The sequence below is a fragment of the Gekko japonicus genome, unplaced genomic scaffold (genome assembly GCF_001447785.1).
Source record: "Gekko japonicus isolate JY-2015 unplaced genomic scaffold, Gekko_japonicus_V1.1 scaffold165, whole genome shotgun sequence".
Taxonomy (NCBI): Eukaryota; Metazoa; Chordata; class Lepidosauria; order Squamata; family Gekkonidae; genus Gekko; species Gekko japonicus.
Window position 1 is genome coordinate 1,109,840 of NW_015163097.1, and position 20,309 is coordinate 1,130,148.

The 20,309-nt window shown below is 41.8% G+C and overlaps 1 protein-coding gene across 1 annotated transcript in view; it reads left to right on the forward strand.

Moving 5' to 3' along the window:
* MYOF (myoferlin) overlaps nucleotides 1–20,309 on the forward strand; it is a 133,129-nt gene that overhangs the window by 53,849 nt on the left and 58,971 nt on the right. The window contains exons 13-22 of the mRNA XM_015406623.1: nucleotides 1,219–1,322; nucleotides 2,988–3,056; nucleotides 3,151–3,194; nucleotides 3,938–4,020; nucleotides 5,956–5,994; nucleotides 8,579–8,703; nucleotides 10,402–10,518; nucleotides 12,438–12,615; nucleotides 15,699–15,823; nucleotides 16,859–16,965. Of these exons, the coding sequence (XP_015262109.1) occupies nucleotides 1,219–1,322; nucleotides 2,988–3,056; nucleotides 3,151–3,194; nucleotides 3,938–4,020; nucleotides 5,956–5,994; nucleotides 8,579–8,703; nucleotides 10,402–10,518; nucleotides 12,438–12,615; nucleotides 15,699–15,823; nucleotides 16,859–16,965 (991 nt within the window). The remainder of the gene's footprint in view (nucleotides 1–1,218; nucleotides 1,323–2,987; nucleotides 3,057–3,150; nucleotides 3,195–3,937; nucleotides 4,021–5,955; nucleotides 5,995–8,578; nucleotides 8,704–10,401; nucleotides 10,519–12,437; nucleotides 12,616–15,698; nucleotides 15,824–16,858; nucleotides 16,966–20,309) is intronic.

Sequence of the window (20,309 nt, forward strand, 5' to 3'; positions counted from 1 at the left end):
GTGGAAGAAGCTGCCAAAGAATATCCCCCATGGGCCAAAGTACAGCTGCTGCATGGGGGGCACAAAGACGGCAGCAAAGCTGGCTGCCAGCAGGCCCCAAAAGAGGATTATGGGCACACACAAACTATGTGCAAATTCTGATCCATGAGCCCATCCGGGACAGCATGCCTAGAGCTGCAGGCCAAGCGGAGAGGTATGAAGGAGGCTACAGTGGCTCCCAGCGTACCAGTGAGGCTGTCTTTGAAATGAAGGGGTTCTGCTTGACTGCTCCAGATGAGGTTGTTCCGCTGTGCTGAAGCCAAAATTGGAGTGGCTCCGCCCCCCTCGCAGCCTCCTGTTCCCTCCCTTGCACCAGTTGCATGCAAGCCACATAAGACCCTGGATGGGTCAGTTCTGGCCCCCGGGCCTTATGTTTGACACTGATGAGCTAGACACTTTCCATGACAGTTTTCAGTGCAGAAGGAGTTTTTTGTATGTAGGAGGACTCTGGCACCTCAAGTGATACAGCCAACATGCTTCCTTTTGCATCTGCATTGACAATTGAGAACTAGGCCTTGGTCCTGAAGGGTCCACATTTGGTTTGGTGGTCTCTAGTTTCTTATCCCAAGTTTGTTGATTTCAGATACTGAGTCTTGCATGATTCTGATCAGCAATGTGTTATTTGTTTTGAAATGCCCCTTAAACTTATTTAAGAATTCCAGAGAACGGTTTGGTATGACACTATAATTTAAGCTCCAGCACTGAACTTCAATGGTGTTGTATGTTTCTCAAATACCCACTGTTTCAAGCTATTAAATTTGGATTTTGGGAAATGTAATGTATTCAGAAGCTGCCATGAATGCATTAGCTGTTGTGAAACACCTCATAAGGAAGCGATGTTAAGCTTAGTCTTGGGCAGGGATTCAAGCCCAAGACAAATGTATCCAATCACGTTCAAGCAAGCTGTAAGCGGGAACAAAGGTGATCGGCTCTCATGCGCTCAATCGTATTGGTTGTTATGTGTATAGTAGGCGTGGCTATATTAGCCGGGAATTGTTTAAAAGCAGGACAGCTGTAATGTAAAGGCTGTTCTGGCTATCAGATATTGTACCGTGTTGGAGAAGTGTTCGAGTTGAAGATTGAAGTTGTGTTCTTGCTGAAGTCACTCTCCAACTATTTGTTAAGCTCAGTACTTAACAGGAAATTATTGTCATTTTCTTCTGTATGATTTCTCTTCAGTGGATGATGCTTTTGCACAAACTGTGAAGGAAATATTTGGAGCAGATGCTGACAAGAAAAACCTGGTGGATCCATTTGTGGAAGTCTGTTTTGCTGGGAAAAAGGTATTCTGTGCTAATAAGCTACATTGGAGTCCAGTAACACCTTAGAAACCAACAAAATTTTCTGGATATGGGATTTTGAGAGTCAACGCTCCTAGGGGAGAGGGGCACGAACTGGCTCATGAACCTAAATTTGTGATGAAAATTGCCTGGTTCACGGTTTCTGAGCCGAGGTTCAATGATTCACATAAGTATAGGTTAATTAACAAACATTTGTGTCTTTATGGTTACAATAATACATTATCCATTTATAGATAAAGGAACTAATGTTTTCCTTACTACTGTTAGTTTTGAATAATGTATTTTCAGTCATTCATAATGCAACACAAACCACTGATGTCTATTATAAATTAGTAGTAGTGGGCAGAATTATGTACACAGCATTACTGCACTGTGAAAGGGAATAATTAAGGCATATAAGCAGGAACAAGTTGTTGTCTCTCAGACAAAGTAAGACAAAGTAATGTACACACGTACACATGGCTTGATCCAATGATCCTTGTGCATTGCAATGAGTTGCAATGAGCTGTATGTCCATGGGTGCATCACAAAGTCTCCTTTGCCAAAGAAGAAGAGATTGGATTTATACCCCACCCTTCACTACCCAAAGGTGTCTCGGAGCGGCTTACAAACTCCTTTCCCTTCCCCCTCCCCACACCAGACACCCTGTGAGGTAGGTGGGGCTGAGAGAGCTCTTGACAGAAACTGCTCTTTTTTCAAGAACAGCTCTTATCAGAACTATGGCTTGCCCACGGTCATCCAGCCAGGTGCAAGTGGAGGAGTGGGGAATCAAACCCAGTTCTCCCAGATTAGAGTCCGCGCACTTAACCACTACACCAAACTGGCTACACCAAACCACTACACCAAAGAGATGGTTAGTGCTGCCAGCTTCACAGTTCTGATTGCTTGTTACAAGAGAGATACCATAGGATGGAGCAACAGACCTGGCACATCAGTGATACGAGTGCTGTTAAAGCTGACCGCAGCCGCCATTGGTTTGGTAGCATGCAAAAGGCAGCCCAGCTGCACAAGTCCTGTTTCTAACTGTTTGTGAATTGCCCTTGCTGAAGTGGAACGAACATGTTTAGATAGTTTGATTCATGGACTTCTGCGTCCAGTCCCATGACACTGAACTGCCATATACATGATGCAGGATGGTGACAGGTCACCACTGAAAGGATGGCAAACAGCCCAATGCATCATTAATGTTATATAATCACTGCATGACTACTTGCCTCAATTTACACTGACATGCTTGGCAATATTCAGTGAAGATCCACTGATTGCTCTTAATTCCACTGTTTGTCATTTGTATGTGTCATATAATCGGTCACAGAAGGTCCTTTGTTGGTCCAAACCATGGTCATTTTCATGTTTTAAATTGTATTAACATAACTGAGAAGAGACGTGTAATGAATGTTATGGAACACTGTACCTGCATCTTTTTCTTCATCATTGTTTGGATAAGCATGCAGCTTTTCATGCCTTGTTCCAAGTGACATGTCTTGATTATGTTTTGACTTTAAACGAATGCCTTCTGATATAGCAATCACTTCTGAGGCAAGCCCATGATACCACATTCAGTGAATTTTATTCAGGCTTGCTTCTGTCTTAATAAAAGAAAGAGGAAGAGAGGTTATGAAAGTGAACATGGTTCTTTTTTTTCAGGTTTGCACAAATATTATTGAAAAAAACGCCAACCCAGAATGGAATCAGCTTATTAATCTACAGATCAAGGTTTGTGAGGGGGCTTGTACCCCAAACTACTACATTATTATGTTTTGTTGTAACAATAAGGTAGTGATTCATTATAGTTTTGTTTCTTTGTTAGTTTCCTTCAATGTGTGAAAATATAAGACTGACAGTGTACGACTGGTGAGTTCTTTCTTGTTGTGTATACAGGCACGTATAAAACAGCAGTTATAACATGGGGGGGGGAGTGTTTTTACATGAAGGGCCAACATATGTTTGTTCTTTGCACGGTACATGCAGCCACATAATTAACTCTGTTATGTTTGCAGAGTGTTGTTGAGATTATTCTTAATACTTTGGTGTTTATAATCATTGTCCTGTTTACAGAGACCAACAGAGTTGTTTGTGTACATGAAGTTTCCTTGAGTTCTTGTTCATTGGTGACGTGGGAGGGGGCTCAGAATTGAACATATGCATAGTTGTTCCATTTGAGCCACTATAGAGATCATTAGAATGATTTGTCATCTAACATTACTTTTAGTAAGGAAGTAATATTACCAGGAATTCACAGTTCAGCAAGACATAAATGTCCTTTGCCATTTTTTTAAGGGGTCACATGGCTCCATCTGGTGGCCACTTCTCAAACTGAAATTTGGCTGTGGCCATACTTGAGTCTAAGAGTAACATCTTTTTTCCTAACACGACTCAGCTATATATTGAACAGCTATATATTGACCCTATAGAAATGCAGTACTGCTACTAATGTATTGCACCCACTGTTCAAATATATTATTATGGTTAAAATAGCACATATACAATATTGCAAGTTTAGTAGTTTGGTTGAAAGCCACTTAAGTATCAGTGTAATGTTGGGTATATCTAAAACTAATAGTGTTGCTTGAGTTATAACTTTCCATTTCATACAGGGATCGTCTTACAAAAAATGACACAATAGGGACAACATATTTAAGCCTCTCCAGAATTGCTGCTTCTGGAGGAGAAGTTGAAGGTAAGCGGGACTCCTGAGGTTTATAACACATCAGGTCTTACAGATGTTTGTGGAGGTTACGTTTCTGTAGTGTTCTTCCATGTAGTTCTTACCCTTGTTAACATAAGTCCATTTGAGAAACTGATAGAATATTAAATAGATCACATTCTGATCCTAAGCATTTTTGTGTGTGAGGACTGAAACTGAACCAATTTCTAGAAAATCAAGATGAACCAGGCTCCTAGCCACAAAAAGTGGTTCAAAGATTGAAAGGGGGGGGGGGTTGCCCTGTGGAACTGAGCCTGAATCTAACATCTCTTGGTTGCTTTGAATGGGAACTGAATCCAACTTTTCACGGTTTAGAAACTCAGTTCAGGTTTGAGGCATCTGAGAGATTTTAGGTTTGGTTTCAGTACAGTTCACAGAAGAAAAAACTTTCCGAACCTGTTCTTGGGCTAGGGCTCTGGTTTGGTTTGTCTCCACAGCTGCCATGGCAGTGACAGCCACAGCTGATTCTGGTGCAGAGAGGCTGGGGACATGCCTTGTTGGCATAGGCTAAAGAAATAAATTCCAGGCACCAAAGGATGCAGTGGAACCCCATAAAGGGGGCAAAAGTCTGTATTCCAAGGGATTAATGGATCTTTAAACTGCCAAGAAGCACTTTTGCGCTGGAGTGTATAAAACAATTCCACCTTCTCAATGAAGAACTTTCAGTGTTTCAAGCAGATTGTGTCAGTTTAAAGCACTTTTTGCAGCTATTGTGGGTTTCCACTGAATGTTTGAACTTAGAAGCTGGTTCGGCCAGCACCAGTCCAGTTGGATTGCACAGAGAACCGAGACATACTTGGGTTGGTAGCTTGCTGTTAGGAGCCCCATTCTTCTGTGGTTCCCTGTCCAAAGGTACGTACTGAAGCCTAATAGTACAGATTTTTCAGAGGGCACACTGCAAGACCTGTCTTTTCAAAGCAGCTTTTAGTAATAGTTTTTATCATGCTTCCTTTTCCCCCTATTTCTGCTGATTTAATTGTTATATTCCAGTATTTTAAATTGTCTCTAGTCATGTTGATTTTACACAGGTAGGTGAAATATATATTTCTAAAGGTCTACATTTCTAGATAATGTAACATTACATTTTTAGCAACTTGTAGATGTTTCCAGGCCTTTGAAATACTCTTTTCCTGAAGCTATCCCATATAAATGTTTGGGGAAACGATTTATGGAAACATGAGACAGAAGATTCTTGTTAACATTTACCTGGTATTTGTAACTGTTCTGTCTACTTAATTTATGCCTGCTTACAATCATGTTTCAGAACTCTCAGGCATTTAATTCCTATCAGAATTCCTTACATAGGTCAGACTAGTATTTTATGGCCTCTCACCCTTCTAGTTTCCATTACTGTTCTATGGATATGCCTCCATCAGCGCAATCCTATGAGGTTACTCTGGTCTAAACTTATTGACTTCTCTGCATAGGATAATTATACCTTGGTTCTTGTATAATAACTATATCGTTTTTTTAAAAAAGAAAGTCCACATGCCCTGAAGCCTTTTCTTCTTTGAAAAGGCAAATTCCACAACAGAGCGCTACATTATTGTTTTCACTCACCTTTAGCCAATGGGACTAGAATCTTTGAAGACTGTATGAAACTGGCACCCTTGAAGCGGAAATGTTTGTACCTGTTAATCATCTGGTGTAGTGTTAAATATTATTTACTGCTGATATGACTTTCAAGTTTTGTGGTGTTTGACTTACACCATTGTTGGCACAGCCTGACCTGAGCATTTACATGCTTTTGGAGCAAGTTGTAGGATCAGGCAGCATCTTATTTTCAAGCTGAAATTCCAGATTTACTCAAGATTCACTTTGATTTTGTTTTGCAGCTGAATGTTTTTATATGCTCAGTCTATATCATCTGTCACTTATCAAGTAACCTGTTGTCTTTTTATGATGTAGAGCTTTCATCTTCGGGAGCTGGGGCTTCATCATATGAAGGTTCATAATCATCTTAGACTATAATATGATTTTCTTTCCTTTGCCCAGACTACTGTTTCCTTTAAATCCAAACATAAAACACTCACTAAAAATCTATGGTGACACTTGAAAGTTCATGATAATAATTTTGAACAGCTTGGGCACTGGAACATGCTTCTTGTCCTTGGCTTTTGCATGGCTTTATTTCAGACGAGTGCATGTACTTGTTTAAATTGTGGGAATGTTATACATCTGTAAGCCATCCTGAGTCAGCCTCAGCCGGGAAGGCGGGATAAAAAATTAATAAATAAATACTATGTATCTTGATCTGCTACACTTAAATTAGGAATGGAATCCAGTAAGTATAGGCTGCTGCAGCAGTTGTTTGACAATATATAACTAACTGGTTGCATTTTGAAGAAAAATTGCATAAGTTAAGTAAATGGAAGATATAGGGGAACAGTGCTTGATGGCTTGAACCTTTAATGCCTCTTTAATGAGAGTATCCCCTGACCTGGATAGCCCAGGCTACGCCTCTTTAATGAGAGCATCCCCTGTCCTGGATAGCCCAGGCTAGCCTGATCTCTTCAGATCTCAGAAGCTAAGCAGGGTTGGCTCTGGCCAATATTGGGATGAGAGACTTCCAAGGAATACCAGGGGTGTGATGCAGTGGCAGGCAATAGCAAACCACCTCTAAATGGCTCTTGCCTTGAAAACCCTACGGGGTCACCGTAAGTCAGCTGTGACTTGACGGCACTTTCTGCTTGGACAATGAGAACATTTCAATAGGTCTTGTTTACGAAAAGTGGCGCTTTGGACAGGTTGGCCTTCGCATTAAGTGCTGTGTCTGTTTTCCCCCAAATAAATATGCTAAAATTAATAAGGAAAGCAATATGGAGTAATTGCATGTGAAAGGTATTCAGCTTGTTCTTAAACCTGCTTGGCTTTCTCATTCAGTATTTAAAAACAGGTGTGGCTTAGCAGAGAAAGCAAGAGTGGCTAGCCAAAGTATTTTCAAGCTGCTGTGCTCATTTTAATTTTAATTCCACTGTGCAGCTGTAATGACACAGTTACATTTCTTGTGAAATCATTCCCTTGGAACTTAATCCTACTGCATGTGAGAGAAATTATTAATTCTTTTGTGGGAATCTGTTTTTCTGAACACCTTTCTACTTGCCTGATCCTCAGCATATTTTCTTGAGCAAAAGGGCTGGATTTTTCACAAAGAAGTTGGGGGGTCACAGGTATTTGCGTGACTTGCACTTCTGAGCCCCTGCTTCTCTATAAATATGCAAAATGAAGGCTTGTAAATCTCTCTTATCAATAATGTGTATGCTGTATTTTGGGAGCATATGCCAGTGTCATGAGATTGTGATTACAGGAGGATACAGGCTTGTTTCCAGTATTTGATAGCAACTGAAGCTTCTGACTGACATAGTAAAAAGTTTTGCTTGACACAACTGTGTGCTGCTGGGCCACTAACCTTTTCCCTGTGGTGTTTTTTGGTTACAATATTAGTTCAGGTGAAATTTACACATACATGTAGATATTTCATTTTTCCATTTCATTAACTTATCAGAATTGACCCTGCATTAATCCACTATGTCCAAATAAGAGAACTGCATGTTATTATTATAGCCAGTAAGTTTTTACAGCACAATTCTATACAGAGTTATTTCAGTAGAAACCCTATTGGCTTAAGTAGACAAACTGCAGTAACTCTGCATAGGCATCAGGAGCTCCCAAAAACAATGTGCTTTTAAACAATGGAGTATTATTTAGCCCTAGGAATTACTACACTGTTCTTGTCTATAAAACTCCAGTTGCATATGTGTGCCCCTTTGCTGGTTCCTAGACAAACGCATTGACGTAGGCCACATGGTTTTTAAAAATTCTGTTGTTCTTTCACATATAATTCTGTTTGCAGGAATGTAGCAGAAATTAAATTTATTCAGTGGGCTTTTCCCCCAAGAGGTATGGCCTAAGCTGAAACAGACACATCTTGTGCCTGATCCACAGCACTGCAAGCACACTGATGTGCAAGCTCTCCTTTAACTGAAGTGAATGGAGAAGCCCATGAGTATCCCTGAGGTTGTCGAGTTGGCATCTAGTTTTGCCACATCCTGTTCATCCACACTGCCCCTCAGAATTGAACAATAATGCTGCATTCAGATGTCATATTAATATTAAACTGACTTGGACATGAAATCAACAGGTAATAACAGCTAGAGTTTAATCTGAGCCAGGTTTGTATGTGGAAAATGAACTTTGGTTCACCTGTGGGCCATGTTGGTACACCTGACAACTTAATGTTTGTTAAACAGGTTTTCTGAATTCATCGTTTCAGGACTAGATATGCCCAGTTCCTGATCGCACTACACATATTGCAGGTTGCATACGCACAAGGAGTTGATAGATCAACATAAATGTATGCAGTCATTTGCATAGCAATTTTTAAATTTATTTGCACCCATAGAATAAAATATTCTCTTTTTTACTAACAACTAACATTTAACATTGTAGTTTACTGCAAACAGTTTTAATGCTCACACCCTTGTACCTTCAATAGTTACAATGTGTTCTAATAATGACATTTACTTATTAGCAAACACCGGGGAAACCGAAGTGGGTTTCTTACCAACATTTGGGCCTTGTTACCTAAACCTTTATGGAAGCCCAAGAGAATATACTGGATTCCCAGACCCATACGATGAGCTAAATTCTGGAAAGGTGAGTTTATCTTTATCTCTCTCTCCACTTCTTACAGTTATGCTTCAATTTTAGCTTTATATTTAACACTGGTATTCAGAAAAGAATAAGTGGGGATTTTTCCAAAGCAGTCAATTAACTTACATCGAAACGAGTGGTCCTAAGTATTATTTTGTTTATACAAATATGTAAGTTCAGTGCTCAAGTTTTCTCCCTTGAATTTTATTGGTTAAGGGAAGCAGTAGTTTTATGACATAGCAAATTACTTTTGGTCTCTACAGAAGGCTGTTGTAGACATCCCATCTGTGCAGAAAGTGAATTGTAAATGGAAGATACAAAGAAAGCACAGGTGGCAGTGAAGAGAGTGAGATACAAATGTGTTTATTAACTACAATAGTAATTTAATACTAGAACACGTTTGGGAAAAATGTTGTATGTCATTGCTTAGCGGCTAAGTCAACATTAACTACTGTTCATGAACCAGTCCCGTTAAATTCTAATAAGAATTACAGGCTCTTTCACTTATATTTAATGAGTGTAGATTAATAGGTCTGATATGCAGAAAATCATGTGGCATGCCCACATGGTTATTTTCCTGGGGCTCAGGTGTGTTGATTCAGCACAACAAAATGCTGATTCCTAGCCACACTTGTATCAACTGATACATGATTTTTTAAAAACTTTCTTTCTTGGATGATAATAATAATGTGGAATCTCAGTAAAAAGGGGTTTGATTCTGCCTAAAGTTTCTGCCCCAGGGGTCAATTTTTGCCCAACCCCCCCTCATTCCTATCCCCCAGGAGAAGCATTTCAGGTGGCATTTCAGGCTGCAGAAGGAAGTGGGAGATGGGAAAATTGCCCTTCCATGGACGGAAATCCTTCTGTTTGTGGAAATTATAGGTGGGGTCCAAGTCAAGGTTTCTTAATCCTTGGATAAAATTTACAAATAGAATCAGTGTTAAAAATTAGACCTTTTTTTGTTTGCCTGGTGTCAACAATCACTGTGTCTGTTTGCAGTACGCAGAACACATAAATCCCAGTCGAGCCAGGGGTGATGGGGATCGTGTGGAAGCAGCCTTCTTCTCCAGCTGGATTAGCAAAACAGGCACACAAACCAGTGCTGTGAGAGTGATTCCCCAGCTGCTCACACTTAACTATGTGGCATAAGCTGGAATTGCACCAGTCAGCAGTTCAGAAAAGGAAGGAAGGCGCTAGATTCAATTGTCTTGCGCTTTCCTGCCTGCCAAAAAAGTTGACTGATGTGAATCCAGCTTCATTTAGACATGCTTAGTAGTACCATGTTTCAGTAGCAAAAACTTGGGCTTACATCCCACCTAGAATTTCTGCAGGCCCAAGGAGGAGGGTGATTTTTTGCTCATTCTCCCTCCCATGGAAAACCTGATTTCTCCCCCAAGGTATTCCTGGTGGGAGGGGGGTTTCCATCCCCCAAGAGTAGCATATGGGGGTTATTTTGGCTGCCATGGGGGGAACAGTGCAAATCTCCACCTTCTTTGTACTCTTAGAAATTCTAGGAAAATCCAAGCCTTGGATTTCTACCTGACATGTTTCTTTATTTGTAATGTTAGTAGAAGGACGCTTACTTCTGATTTTGCAAACATGATCAGTCATGCAATGCAGGAATACAGATGATATGCACAACGTAAATAACTGTGAGAATTTAACAGATATATAGACTGAGGTATCCTGATTGTGTTACAGGGGGAAGGTGTAGCCTACAGAGGCAGAATCTTAGTGGAACTATGCACACTGATTGATAGTAAACCTCTTAGTAAGAAGATTGAGACAATCCCCAGTGATGACATATTGGTTGTTGAGGTAAGTTCTGTTTTACTACCCCATAGGTGCAATGTAGATGGAAAATTAGATGGTTTTGGGTCTCAGGTGAGTCACTGCATCTCCCAATTTATCTCCGTACTAAAAGTACAAAGAGTAAATGACACTTTTGTTTCTAAATGGTTGATGTTTGTTGAATGTGTGTTGGGGTCTTGCAGTGATGGAAATCTTGAACAAAATGCTAAGCAGGCATCTTCTAGATGGGCTTGTAAGTATTGTTATAGACTGTAATCCTGTGCTTACACACTTGGAAGGAATCCTGGTGCAGTCAGGGGGGTCTTAATTCCAAGTAAATATGATTTGGTGTGAGTTGTTGTGGGATCAAAGTGGAACTCTTCTGACTCCAGAAATGTATAGCTGTCATCACTCAACCCAGTTGCAATTAGGACACAGATCTATTAGGTTTTGGATTTCTATAGCAGCCAATGTTGTAGTGACTAACCCAGTTGCATTTAGGACACAGATCCATTAGGTTTTGGGTTTCTATAGCAGCCAATGTTGTAGTGACTATATACTGTGGCCTAGGGTCAACAGTGTGTGTGAACCACACAATCAGATGGCTTAGAATAAATCTTAAAAGCTTGTTTGGAAAGTGAAATTGTATTCACGTGATGCGAGGGGAGAGATAACATCAGGATTGCCAGATTTCACCGTTGCTGCAGCTGGGGGCTCCTGGCTCCTTGTCATCATGCTGTGGCTGTCACACAGCAATGCTCTAGTGTTCAGGGCAAAAACTCTGTGGTAACCATAGAGTTCCCCCCCAAATGCTAGAGTATCACCACGCAACGGCCCCAGCATGATGATTTTGCAACCAGCAGTGTCATTGTGTTGCTGGCGTCCCCATGGGACGCAGCTGTTTAGGGTGGGGCTTTCCCCACTGGCCAGCTGGCCAACAGTGTATTGGAGCCCCCCAAATGGGGTATCCCCTGGCCCCACTGGGGGGATGGCAGCCTTAGATAACATGAAGTCAATCATATGCAATTTGAATGGTGATGAGCCTCCTATGTATCTGCACTTACCCTTCATAGATAATGGGACAGACTTGCAAACTGAACGTGGCCAGTGCCTGTGTACATCTCACACATCCATTACATTTGTAGTGCCCAATCCTATGGGAAGGAGACTCAGATTTTAAGCACAATTCTTGTTATTACATCAATGAGATTTGGATCCACATACTTTGTACTCTTGTTTACTATCATGTACCCACCCCAAACCCTACATCCACAAAGCCACAGAGTGATGCCTCAGATTTTTAACAAAATGGAACGGTATTTTGAGAAGCACTAATTAAATATTTAAATAAGTGGGTGGGAAATGGTTTTTTTAAAAAGCCAAGAGCCTATCCAAACAGCAAAGAAGAAATAAAAACCCATGCTGTAGTCAGAGCAAAGTACATGTGTCAGTAGAGGAATTAAATTTAAGGTGAGCAGAGCTGGCCCTATTGCAGAAAAACCTGCACGTGTTCCTGGACGGAAGTATGTCTCGCTTCAGCCATCATATAAATAATAGCTTTAAGCATTATTTTTGCATTATTTAAAAAAAACCCTGGTAACTAGAAAACCATTCCAAGTATATTATTTCACTAGACTTTTTTTTTAATGGACAAAGCTCCCTTTTACTTAGCCAGACTATTGGTTTGTCAAGGTCAGTACTGTCTGCTCTGACTGGCAGCTGTTCCTAATGGCCTCAGACAGAGGTATTTCACATCACCTGTGGCCTAATCATTTGTACCAGAGATGCCAGGGATCAAATCTGGGATCTTCTTCAGGCAAAGCAGATTCTCTACCACTGAGTCATGGTCCCTCCTCCTTAATATTAAACAAGTCTTTATGTGTTTTGGGCTGCATTTGCTTTATTTGTTTTGTCAATTAAACCTCCGTTCCTGTTTGAACCTACAGAAATATCAACGCAGAAGAAAGTACAGTCTTAGCGCTGTGTTCCATTCTGCTACTATGTTGCAAGATATTGGCGAAGCCGTCCAGTTTGAAGTTAGCATTGGGAATTATGGCAATAAATTCGATACCACCTGTAAACCGCTGGCATCAACAACTCTATACAGCCGTGCTGTTTTTGATGGTGAGCATTACTATTGCACAAAAATGACAAGAAATGTTTATTCTGGCAAAAAAAAAAGTTTTTGAAAGGCAGAAGCCCTGTGACCAGTTGCATGTATCTGTGTTTCCCCGGGGTGGGGGCGGGGGAGGCTCTTTGTGACTGCCACGTCAACCCTTCCCACTTGCTGCCTGTTTTCAGGGCCACAGAATTAAACTAAATGAAGAAATCTCCATTGCCGTGGATGTAGGTTTAGGTTAAACCAGTTCCATGCATTTGAAAAACACAAGAGGTTAAACAGCAACAAAAATTTCAGAAAGATGAGTTGCGTCCATCAGTCTACAAAGGCAGCTTTCCCATGTCCCTCTTCCGACTTTAACCTCCTGGGTACCTCAAATGCTGCTCCTGGGATTCAGGAGGCACCCAGGAAGAAAACTAGATATGATGCAGAGTCTGCAGTGAGAAGAAGCAATCAGCACAAATCAACTCTCTGCAAGGCAGAGATGTTCCACCAGGCTTTTGGTGTAGTGGTTAAGTGCTCCCCCACTTGCACCTGACTGGATGACCTTGGGCAAGCCATAGTTCTGGCACAGCTGTTCTTGGAAAAAGAGCAGTTTCTGTCAGAGCTCTCTCAGCCCCATCTACTTCATAGGGTGTCTGTTGTGGGGAGGGGAAGGGAAAGGAGTTTGTAAGCCGCTCTGAGACACCTTTGGGTAGTGAAGGGTGCGGTATAAATCCAATCTCTTCTTCTTCTCTTTTGGTTGGGGACAGCAATGGTTTTTACCACTGCTGGCACCTTCCTCAGTTTTCCATCCTTGTTTTGACCTCTCCCCCCCCCCGCAAAACTGCCAACAGTCTGTAATAGGGGAATAATTAACTCTAAGGTACTATTCGCCATCTGTTTCATGTAATGGATATGTTCAGTTGTTTTACTTGATGGCTGATGATTGTTTTTAATACCATGTTCATCATCCAGAGCCCTGCGGTAGTAGAGATGGGGCAATTCATAAACTTAATAAATAATAATTTTTAAAAATCCCTTTCCTCTGCTGGCAAAAATTTACTTACTTCATCTATACACTGCCTTTCTCTCGAGTGGGGACCAAGAATGTTATACTTCTTTTCACTCTTTTATCCTCGCAATGACCCCGTTACCCAAATGGGCCAATTGCCTGGTGTGCCGACACCCAATGAAGGACACAGCAAGGAGATTGCAGAAGCAGACAGAACTGTGCAAGTAGGATAGGCTGCAAGTGTGTGACTGGCCTAAGGTCACCCAGAAAGTTTCCGTGGCCCGGTGGGGATACAAACCTAAGTCTCCCAGATCCTATCCTGGCACTCTGACCACTCCACCACACTGGTTCTTTCCTAATGAAAATCACTTATTTCCAACCTTGTCTAGTTCTCTTTTTTTTTTATTATTCACTGGACAAAGGAATAACATTTTCTCTTCTGAAAAAGTAAAGAATAGATGTGAGGCTTCTTTCTCTGATAGTTATCTGGGAAAAACTGGGGTCTTTTTAGGCAATCAGTTTATAGCACTGCAAAGGCACAGTTGTTGCTCGCTTCTTCCTCAGGGACTAGATAATAATCATAATAATCGTATGGCATTGTGTGTAGAATAGCCAGGAGATCCTAAGATTGTCTGGCAGCCAGAAGTTCTAGCTCTTTTAGCATTATGCTCCACTAGGTGGCAAGCTAGACTGTTTTTTTAAGGCAAGAGATGTTTCAGAAGTGGTTTGCCATTGCTTGCCTCTGTGTCACAGCCCTGGTATTCCTTGGAGGTCACTCTTCCACATATTAGCCAAGGCCGACCCTGCTTAGCTTCTGAGATCTGACAAGATCGGGCTAACCTGGGCTATCCAGGTCAGGGCTACCAGATATCTACCTTCAAAGCAGCTGTGTTCCCTTGTGGATGTTGCTTTTTCCCAACACTCAAACCGTTGTGGATTTTTTCACAGTACACTGTTGGGAATTTAAAGTCTGCCTCATTGCAGATGTGCCTATCGAACAGTTTCTACTGAAGTCATGTCGTTCCCTGCTATAAGGCAGAATAAAGCAAAAAAGAAAAGAAAGAAAAAGAAAAGAAACTGTGTAGTGAATAAAGGAATAAACTTAAACCATACTATGAAAATATTCAACACAGTCAGTACACAGAATATGTCTTTATATAATTGTTATAACACTCTAGGATTTTCATACAATAAGCAATACAACATTCAAAACAGTCTATCATGAATATGAAGCTGTTGACACAATTAATCTATGGCGTTCATGCAGAATACTCCTAAAGAGAAACTAGAAAACAGCCTCAATATATTCCAACAGAATGCAATCTGGTATGAAGGTTCCAAAATATTCTTCACACGATGGCTAGCTGCAAACAACCGCATTCCACTCAAGCTTCTTCAAAAGAAGAACCAAATCATCAACCACTTCTAGAACATCTCTCAGCAAAGACTTTTAATAAGGCTACAGCTTCAACTTTTTCCAATGAATTCAAATGGAACACGGTAATTTGCAGCTAGCCATCACATGAAGAAGAGAATATATTTGAACCTTCATACCAGAAATTTCATTCTATTGGAATATATTGAGACTGCTTTCTATTTTCTCTTTAGGCGTATCCTGCATGAATGCCATAGATTGATTGTGTCAACAGCTTCATATTCATGATAGACTCTGTTTTGAATGTTGCATTGCCTATTGTATGAGAATCCTAGAGTCTTATAACGATTATATAAAGACATGCTCTTTATGATTGTGTTGAATATATGATTGTGTTGGATATTTTCATAGTATGGTTTAAGTTTATTCCTTTATTCAGTACACAGTTTCTTTTTTTGCTTTACCTTGTACTGTGTATCTCCGGTTTGTGTTTTATAAGGCAGCATAAGGCAGCTGCCTAAGGAGGCAGGTTGGGGGATGCTGTTGTAAAAGGCAGCAATTTTAATGTTATTTAATTGTTTACTGTTAACATATATGTTTGGATTTCCCACTTCCCTCAATGAACCATTTTATCAATCCCTTATCATGATTGCATATATCCCTTTTGTAAGAGGACGTTCTGTCAAAATAATTCTTCACACATGAATGTTTCATCTCAGGAAACTACTATTACTACCTGCCGTGGGCACACACAAAGCCAGTAGTGACCCTGACTTCATTTTGGGAAGATATAAGTCACAGAATGGACCCTTTAAATATTATTCTTGCAACAGTAGAAAAACTGGTAAGTCATTTATGACTGTTTCTTTTTCACATAATCTATACACTGACCTTGTGACTATATAAAAGAATGAATTAATTTACTCTTCACCTTTGGCTTGTATTCGGTTTTTTTAAAAGAACACATAAATTGTAATTACAGATACAACAATGTATTCAAAATTATTTATAGGAATGGTATGAAGTTAAACTTCTTGGTAGATTTGCACAAAAGCAAAAGCAGCTCTTGACTCATAAGGGCTCCAAACAACATTTCTTCATGATATTTATGGCCATTCTGAGAACACTTGCATTTTTAGAAGGCTTGAAAATGACAGATTCACTTACTTTTTCCCAGAGTCCATCTACTGATACATGATTTATTTCACACACACACCCCACACACATATAGCTTGAATGTTTGGATGTAACTTCTTTCTCCACAGAAATTGAGATCATTACCTCCTCTTTTTTTTCACTTAAGGAAAAGGGCTAATGTCCTTTTAAATTCTGCCCATCTAAGCCTTACAGTGCAGTCCTATGCAGAGTTACACCCTTCTAAGCCTATTGGTGACAGTGGGCTTAGAAAGGTCTAACTGTGCTTAGAACTGTACTTACAATTCACCTGTCAGGAGATGCAGTGTGTGTGAGTGTGTGCCCTTTCCCTTCTCTGCAGACAATGCAAAAGAAAAAGGATGATGTCTGAAAGTTTAGACAAGATGCTTCCATTTTGCTGAAAATTTGATTTATTTCTAGTAACACTTTTACACTGATTTTCTACCTCAGGGATGCCCCAGGTGCTGCACAAGAAGTAAAATTGCTCCCTCCCTCCACATGTCATTGTAGATGGTTCCTACTATACAGGCTAATGCTCTGCAGACCCATAGCATGTGTAAATGCCCAACAGGAGCATTCTTGATATATTTGAATTTCTAATGTATGTTTGGGTGGCACTTTAGAATTAGCTTTCTATCATGCAGTTGAGAAAAAAATCACATTGTGAAAAAATTAATGTCAATGGCCGATGCATATCAACTTGTCCAATTCTTTGAAATTGCAGCAAACAAACATAGAAGCCTTAAAATCGGCAATCCAGGCAAAGATGTCAGAAGACCATTTGGCTAAGATATGGTTGAAGCTAATTGATGAACTTATGGAGGATTTAAGGTAGATTATCTTTTACCTTCTATCTTTGGAGTGTCTCAGAAATTCAATTCTGCTGTAACGATGCCCTTTCCTAAGTTTTCGGATACCAATCATTTCCCCCTTGCATTTCTTTTACAGTTCCTTTCACTTTGCCTTTCTCTGTTGAAATATGCAAAAAAACAAATTCCTAAAGAAAACCCTTGTGCCATCCTGGAAGAAGAATGGCTGAATAAGAGTACAATAGATAAACAGATCATGTTAAATCTGAAAGTTTTAGGAAAAACCAGGGCTTTTTTCTGGGGGAACGTACTGGAACAGAGTTCCAGAATCTCTTTAACAAAGTTCTTTTAAAAATGTTTAAAAGTTCATGAGTTTTCAGTAGACAGATTGAAAACTTCATTTCCCTCTTGAGAGTTCCGGCACCTCTTTTTCCACACACACAAAAACCCTCCTGGGAAAAACAGTAGAAAATAAAGGAAAGAGAATGGAGATCTTAAATTTCTAGCAAAATCTATTTATCCAGGACAAAACCCCCCGATGGTATGAGTACTGAACAAGCAGGAATCTTGCAATATGGCAACAAGGTTAGGTATTCATGTTTGAACGTTCCTGGCCATTTTATTAAACTTTTTTCTGGCTATTTAACACTAGCAGCCAAATCCTGTCCTGTTCTATAGATGCTGCTGCAAGCAGAAACTTTTGCTATAACTCACGGGGCCAAAAGGACAGGGCTGGACAGCTCCATCTCTCAAGCCTTTGTAATGACGCCTAGCTCGTGGCATATTTCAGAGCTGTGTCCTGCATGATTTAAAATGGGGACCACCGTGCCTGTCTTTCTCCCAGAAAAAAACCCTTCAGCAAAGTTTCTGTGCCTCTTAAAGCCATCTCTCCTTGCTGAGGCAGCGTGATTGATCGTTGCTACTGCTGTAGCTCAGGGATCAGGGCCAACACTGGAACCAAAGGACAGAGCTTTCTTGCACTCAAGTGAGGTACCTTGATCCTGCCCTTCTCATAGAGAGACCATCTCAAGATTACGTGCTACGGTCAGTAGTAGCTGCTCGGCTGGGCTTTAGAACTGTACCCTGGCAGACTGTTGTCATCAGCCCTAAGGCAGTGTATCAGGTCTAATGCTGAAAGGCAAACCAGAGTTTTCTGTCACAGCTCTGGCTGCACTGAGCAATAAGCTGCTCAGATTGAGTAGCCAGGCAGAAGCAGGAGCTATATAAGGGCCAGATGGGACACAAGGGGTCAAAAGTCTCCTGATCGTGCTGGACTAAAACCTTTCTAGCCATCCATAACGGTATTAATGCAAAGTAGTGAGTAAGACATCCTGCTGCCCCTGATTTTTTAAAAAAAATCAGTGCCTTATGCAGTGTGATATTACTGGGAACTGAGGCCTAGTTGCACAGACATTTCCACAAGCTATTTATGTAATGGTAACATCTTTGGACAGCGCTGACTCTTCACCTTGGAAACGGAGATGAGCACCACATCCCTAAGAGTCGGATTCGACTGGCTTTTGAGCAAGGGAAACCTTTACCCTTACCTTTACCTATCTGTACCACTGATGTGGCCTTTTGCAATGACTGTACCTTGCCTTTGGAATAGCTTGGCTCAGCTGGGACCTTTTTATTGTACTTCAGGTACCAAAGCAAAGTACCTAGGCTTCTAAATGATGGGTTGCCTCTTTTTAAAGCTCTTTTTGATGCTCTGCTCCAGGCCTGAGGACGGTTTGTAGTTACCTCTATAGGTTGCTCTGTGTTTATTGTGACTTGTTTTAATATTGATACCTTTAATGTTGATATCGTCAGGACCTCCTCTCCAGGGCTGGTTCGTCCATAGAAGCGAGGTTAGGTAACTGTCTTACGCCGCCACCTCCAGGGGGCGCCACTGGGCCTGCCGATATGGACACACACCGGCCCTGCTCACTGGCTGACTCTCCCAGTGGTTCTGTCTGACCCTCTGTCTGACCATCCACCCCCCCAGCATGCACCATGGCAGAAGGGAGAAAAAGAGCCCAGCGGTCACGAAGTGCCCAGCAGCTGCTGCCTCTGCCCCCAAAGAAACTCCAGCAAGGTCCTGGAGGGGCGGGAAGGCAAGGGTGGGATTTTGGGGCCTCCCAACAATGCCTACAGGCTACAGCACAATGGAGGCAGAGCGCCACCTGGCGCCTTTGTCACCCACCCCCTGCCGCAGCGCTGAGGCGGTTTATGCAATGCCGTTGGCGCTGCATCCTCGTCTTGCCTCCGCAGCCCCGACTCCGGCCGGTGGCTGGCTCACCAATCTCGCAATGCCTGGCTCCCACCCACACCAAAGCCCTCCCTCGCCCTCCCTGCCGCTTCCCCCTGGCGCACTGAGCTGGCCAGTCGGCCCCTTCACCGCCACCGCAGCAGCCCTCCCTCCTGCAGCCTCCTGCTGCCTGGCGTCTCCCCCTTCCCTCCCACGCCCTTTCACGTTCCCACCATCTAGTCCTGACAAACGAGCCCCCTCCTCCTCCCCCCTCGGCAGCCCCCCCAAGATGCCTCCATCTCCACCACCCACACCCCCATGAAGACGAAGAACAGGCTGTCTTTTATGTGTTTCTGTGTGGCAGGTATCTGCCTCTTCTATCTTTCTCCAGATCCCCCCTCCAGCCCCCAAGCCACAGCGACCCCCCCCCCTCTTCACTTGTAGAAGATGGGCACTTCAGAAGGTGAACTCTATGGCATTATACCCCATTGAAGTCCTTTCCCTCCTCAGGCATTGCACAAGTCTCCAGGTATTTCCCAACCTGGAGTTGGCAACCCTAGTGAATGTTCCCCTAGGGATACAGCCCGTTCTACTCCCTCAGAATTCTACCAGGTCATATGGATTAGATGAGGCAATTGGCTGTCTTTTGTCTTTTTCATTCTTCCTAAAATACATTTATGTTTGAAAATTGGGGGGGGGAGGCACCAGAAGGTAGCCTCGTCTAGTGTGCAAAAAAACCTGGCACCAGCCCTTCTCCTCTCCCCATATGAGCCCTTTAGAGCACTGAAATCTACAAATCAACACCTTTTGGTAGTCCATGGCCCCAGGGACATCCGACTTGCCTCGACTACCTGGTGGAATGAGCTCCCGTATAGGATCCGGGCCCTGTGGGATTTTTTACAGTTTCGCAGGGTGTGCTTGATGGAGCTCTTCTGCCAGACTTTTAGTTGAGGCAGTGGTCTTGTGTCCTCCCCATCAGTGTCCTGGATTTGAACAGCCACCTGGGTACTACACTGCTGTTCCATTTTAGCTACTGAGTGATTGATTAGACCCTGCATGGGGACTCATGATTTTATTATTATTATTGTATGGTATTAATCTTGTGGTTTTAAATTGGTTCTAATTGTTATTGTATA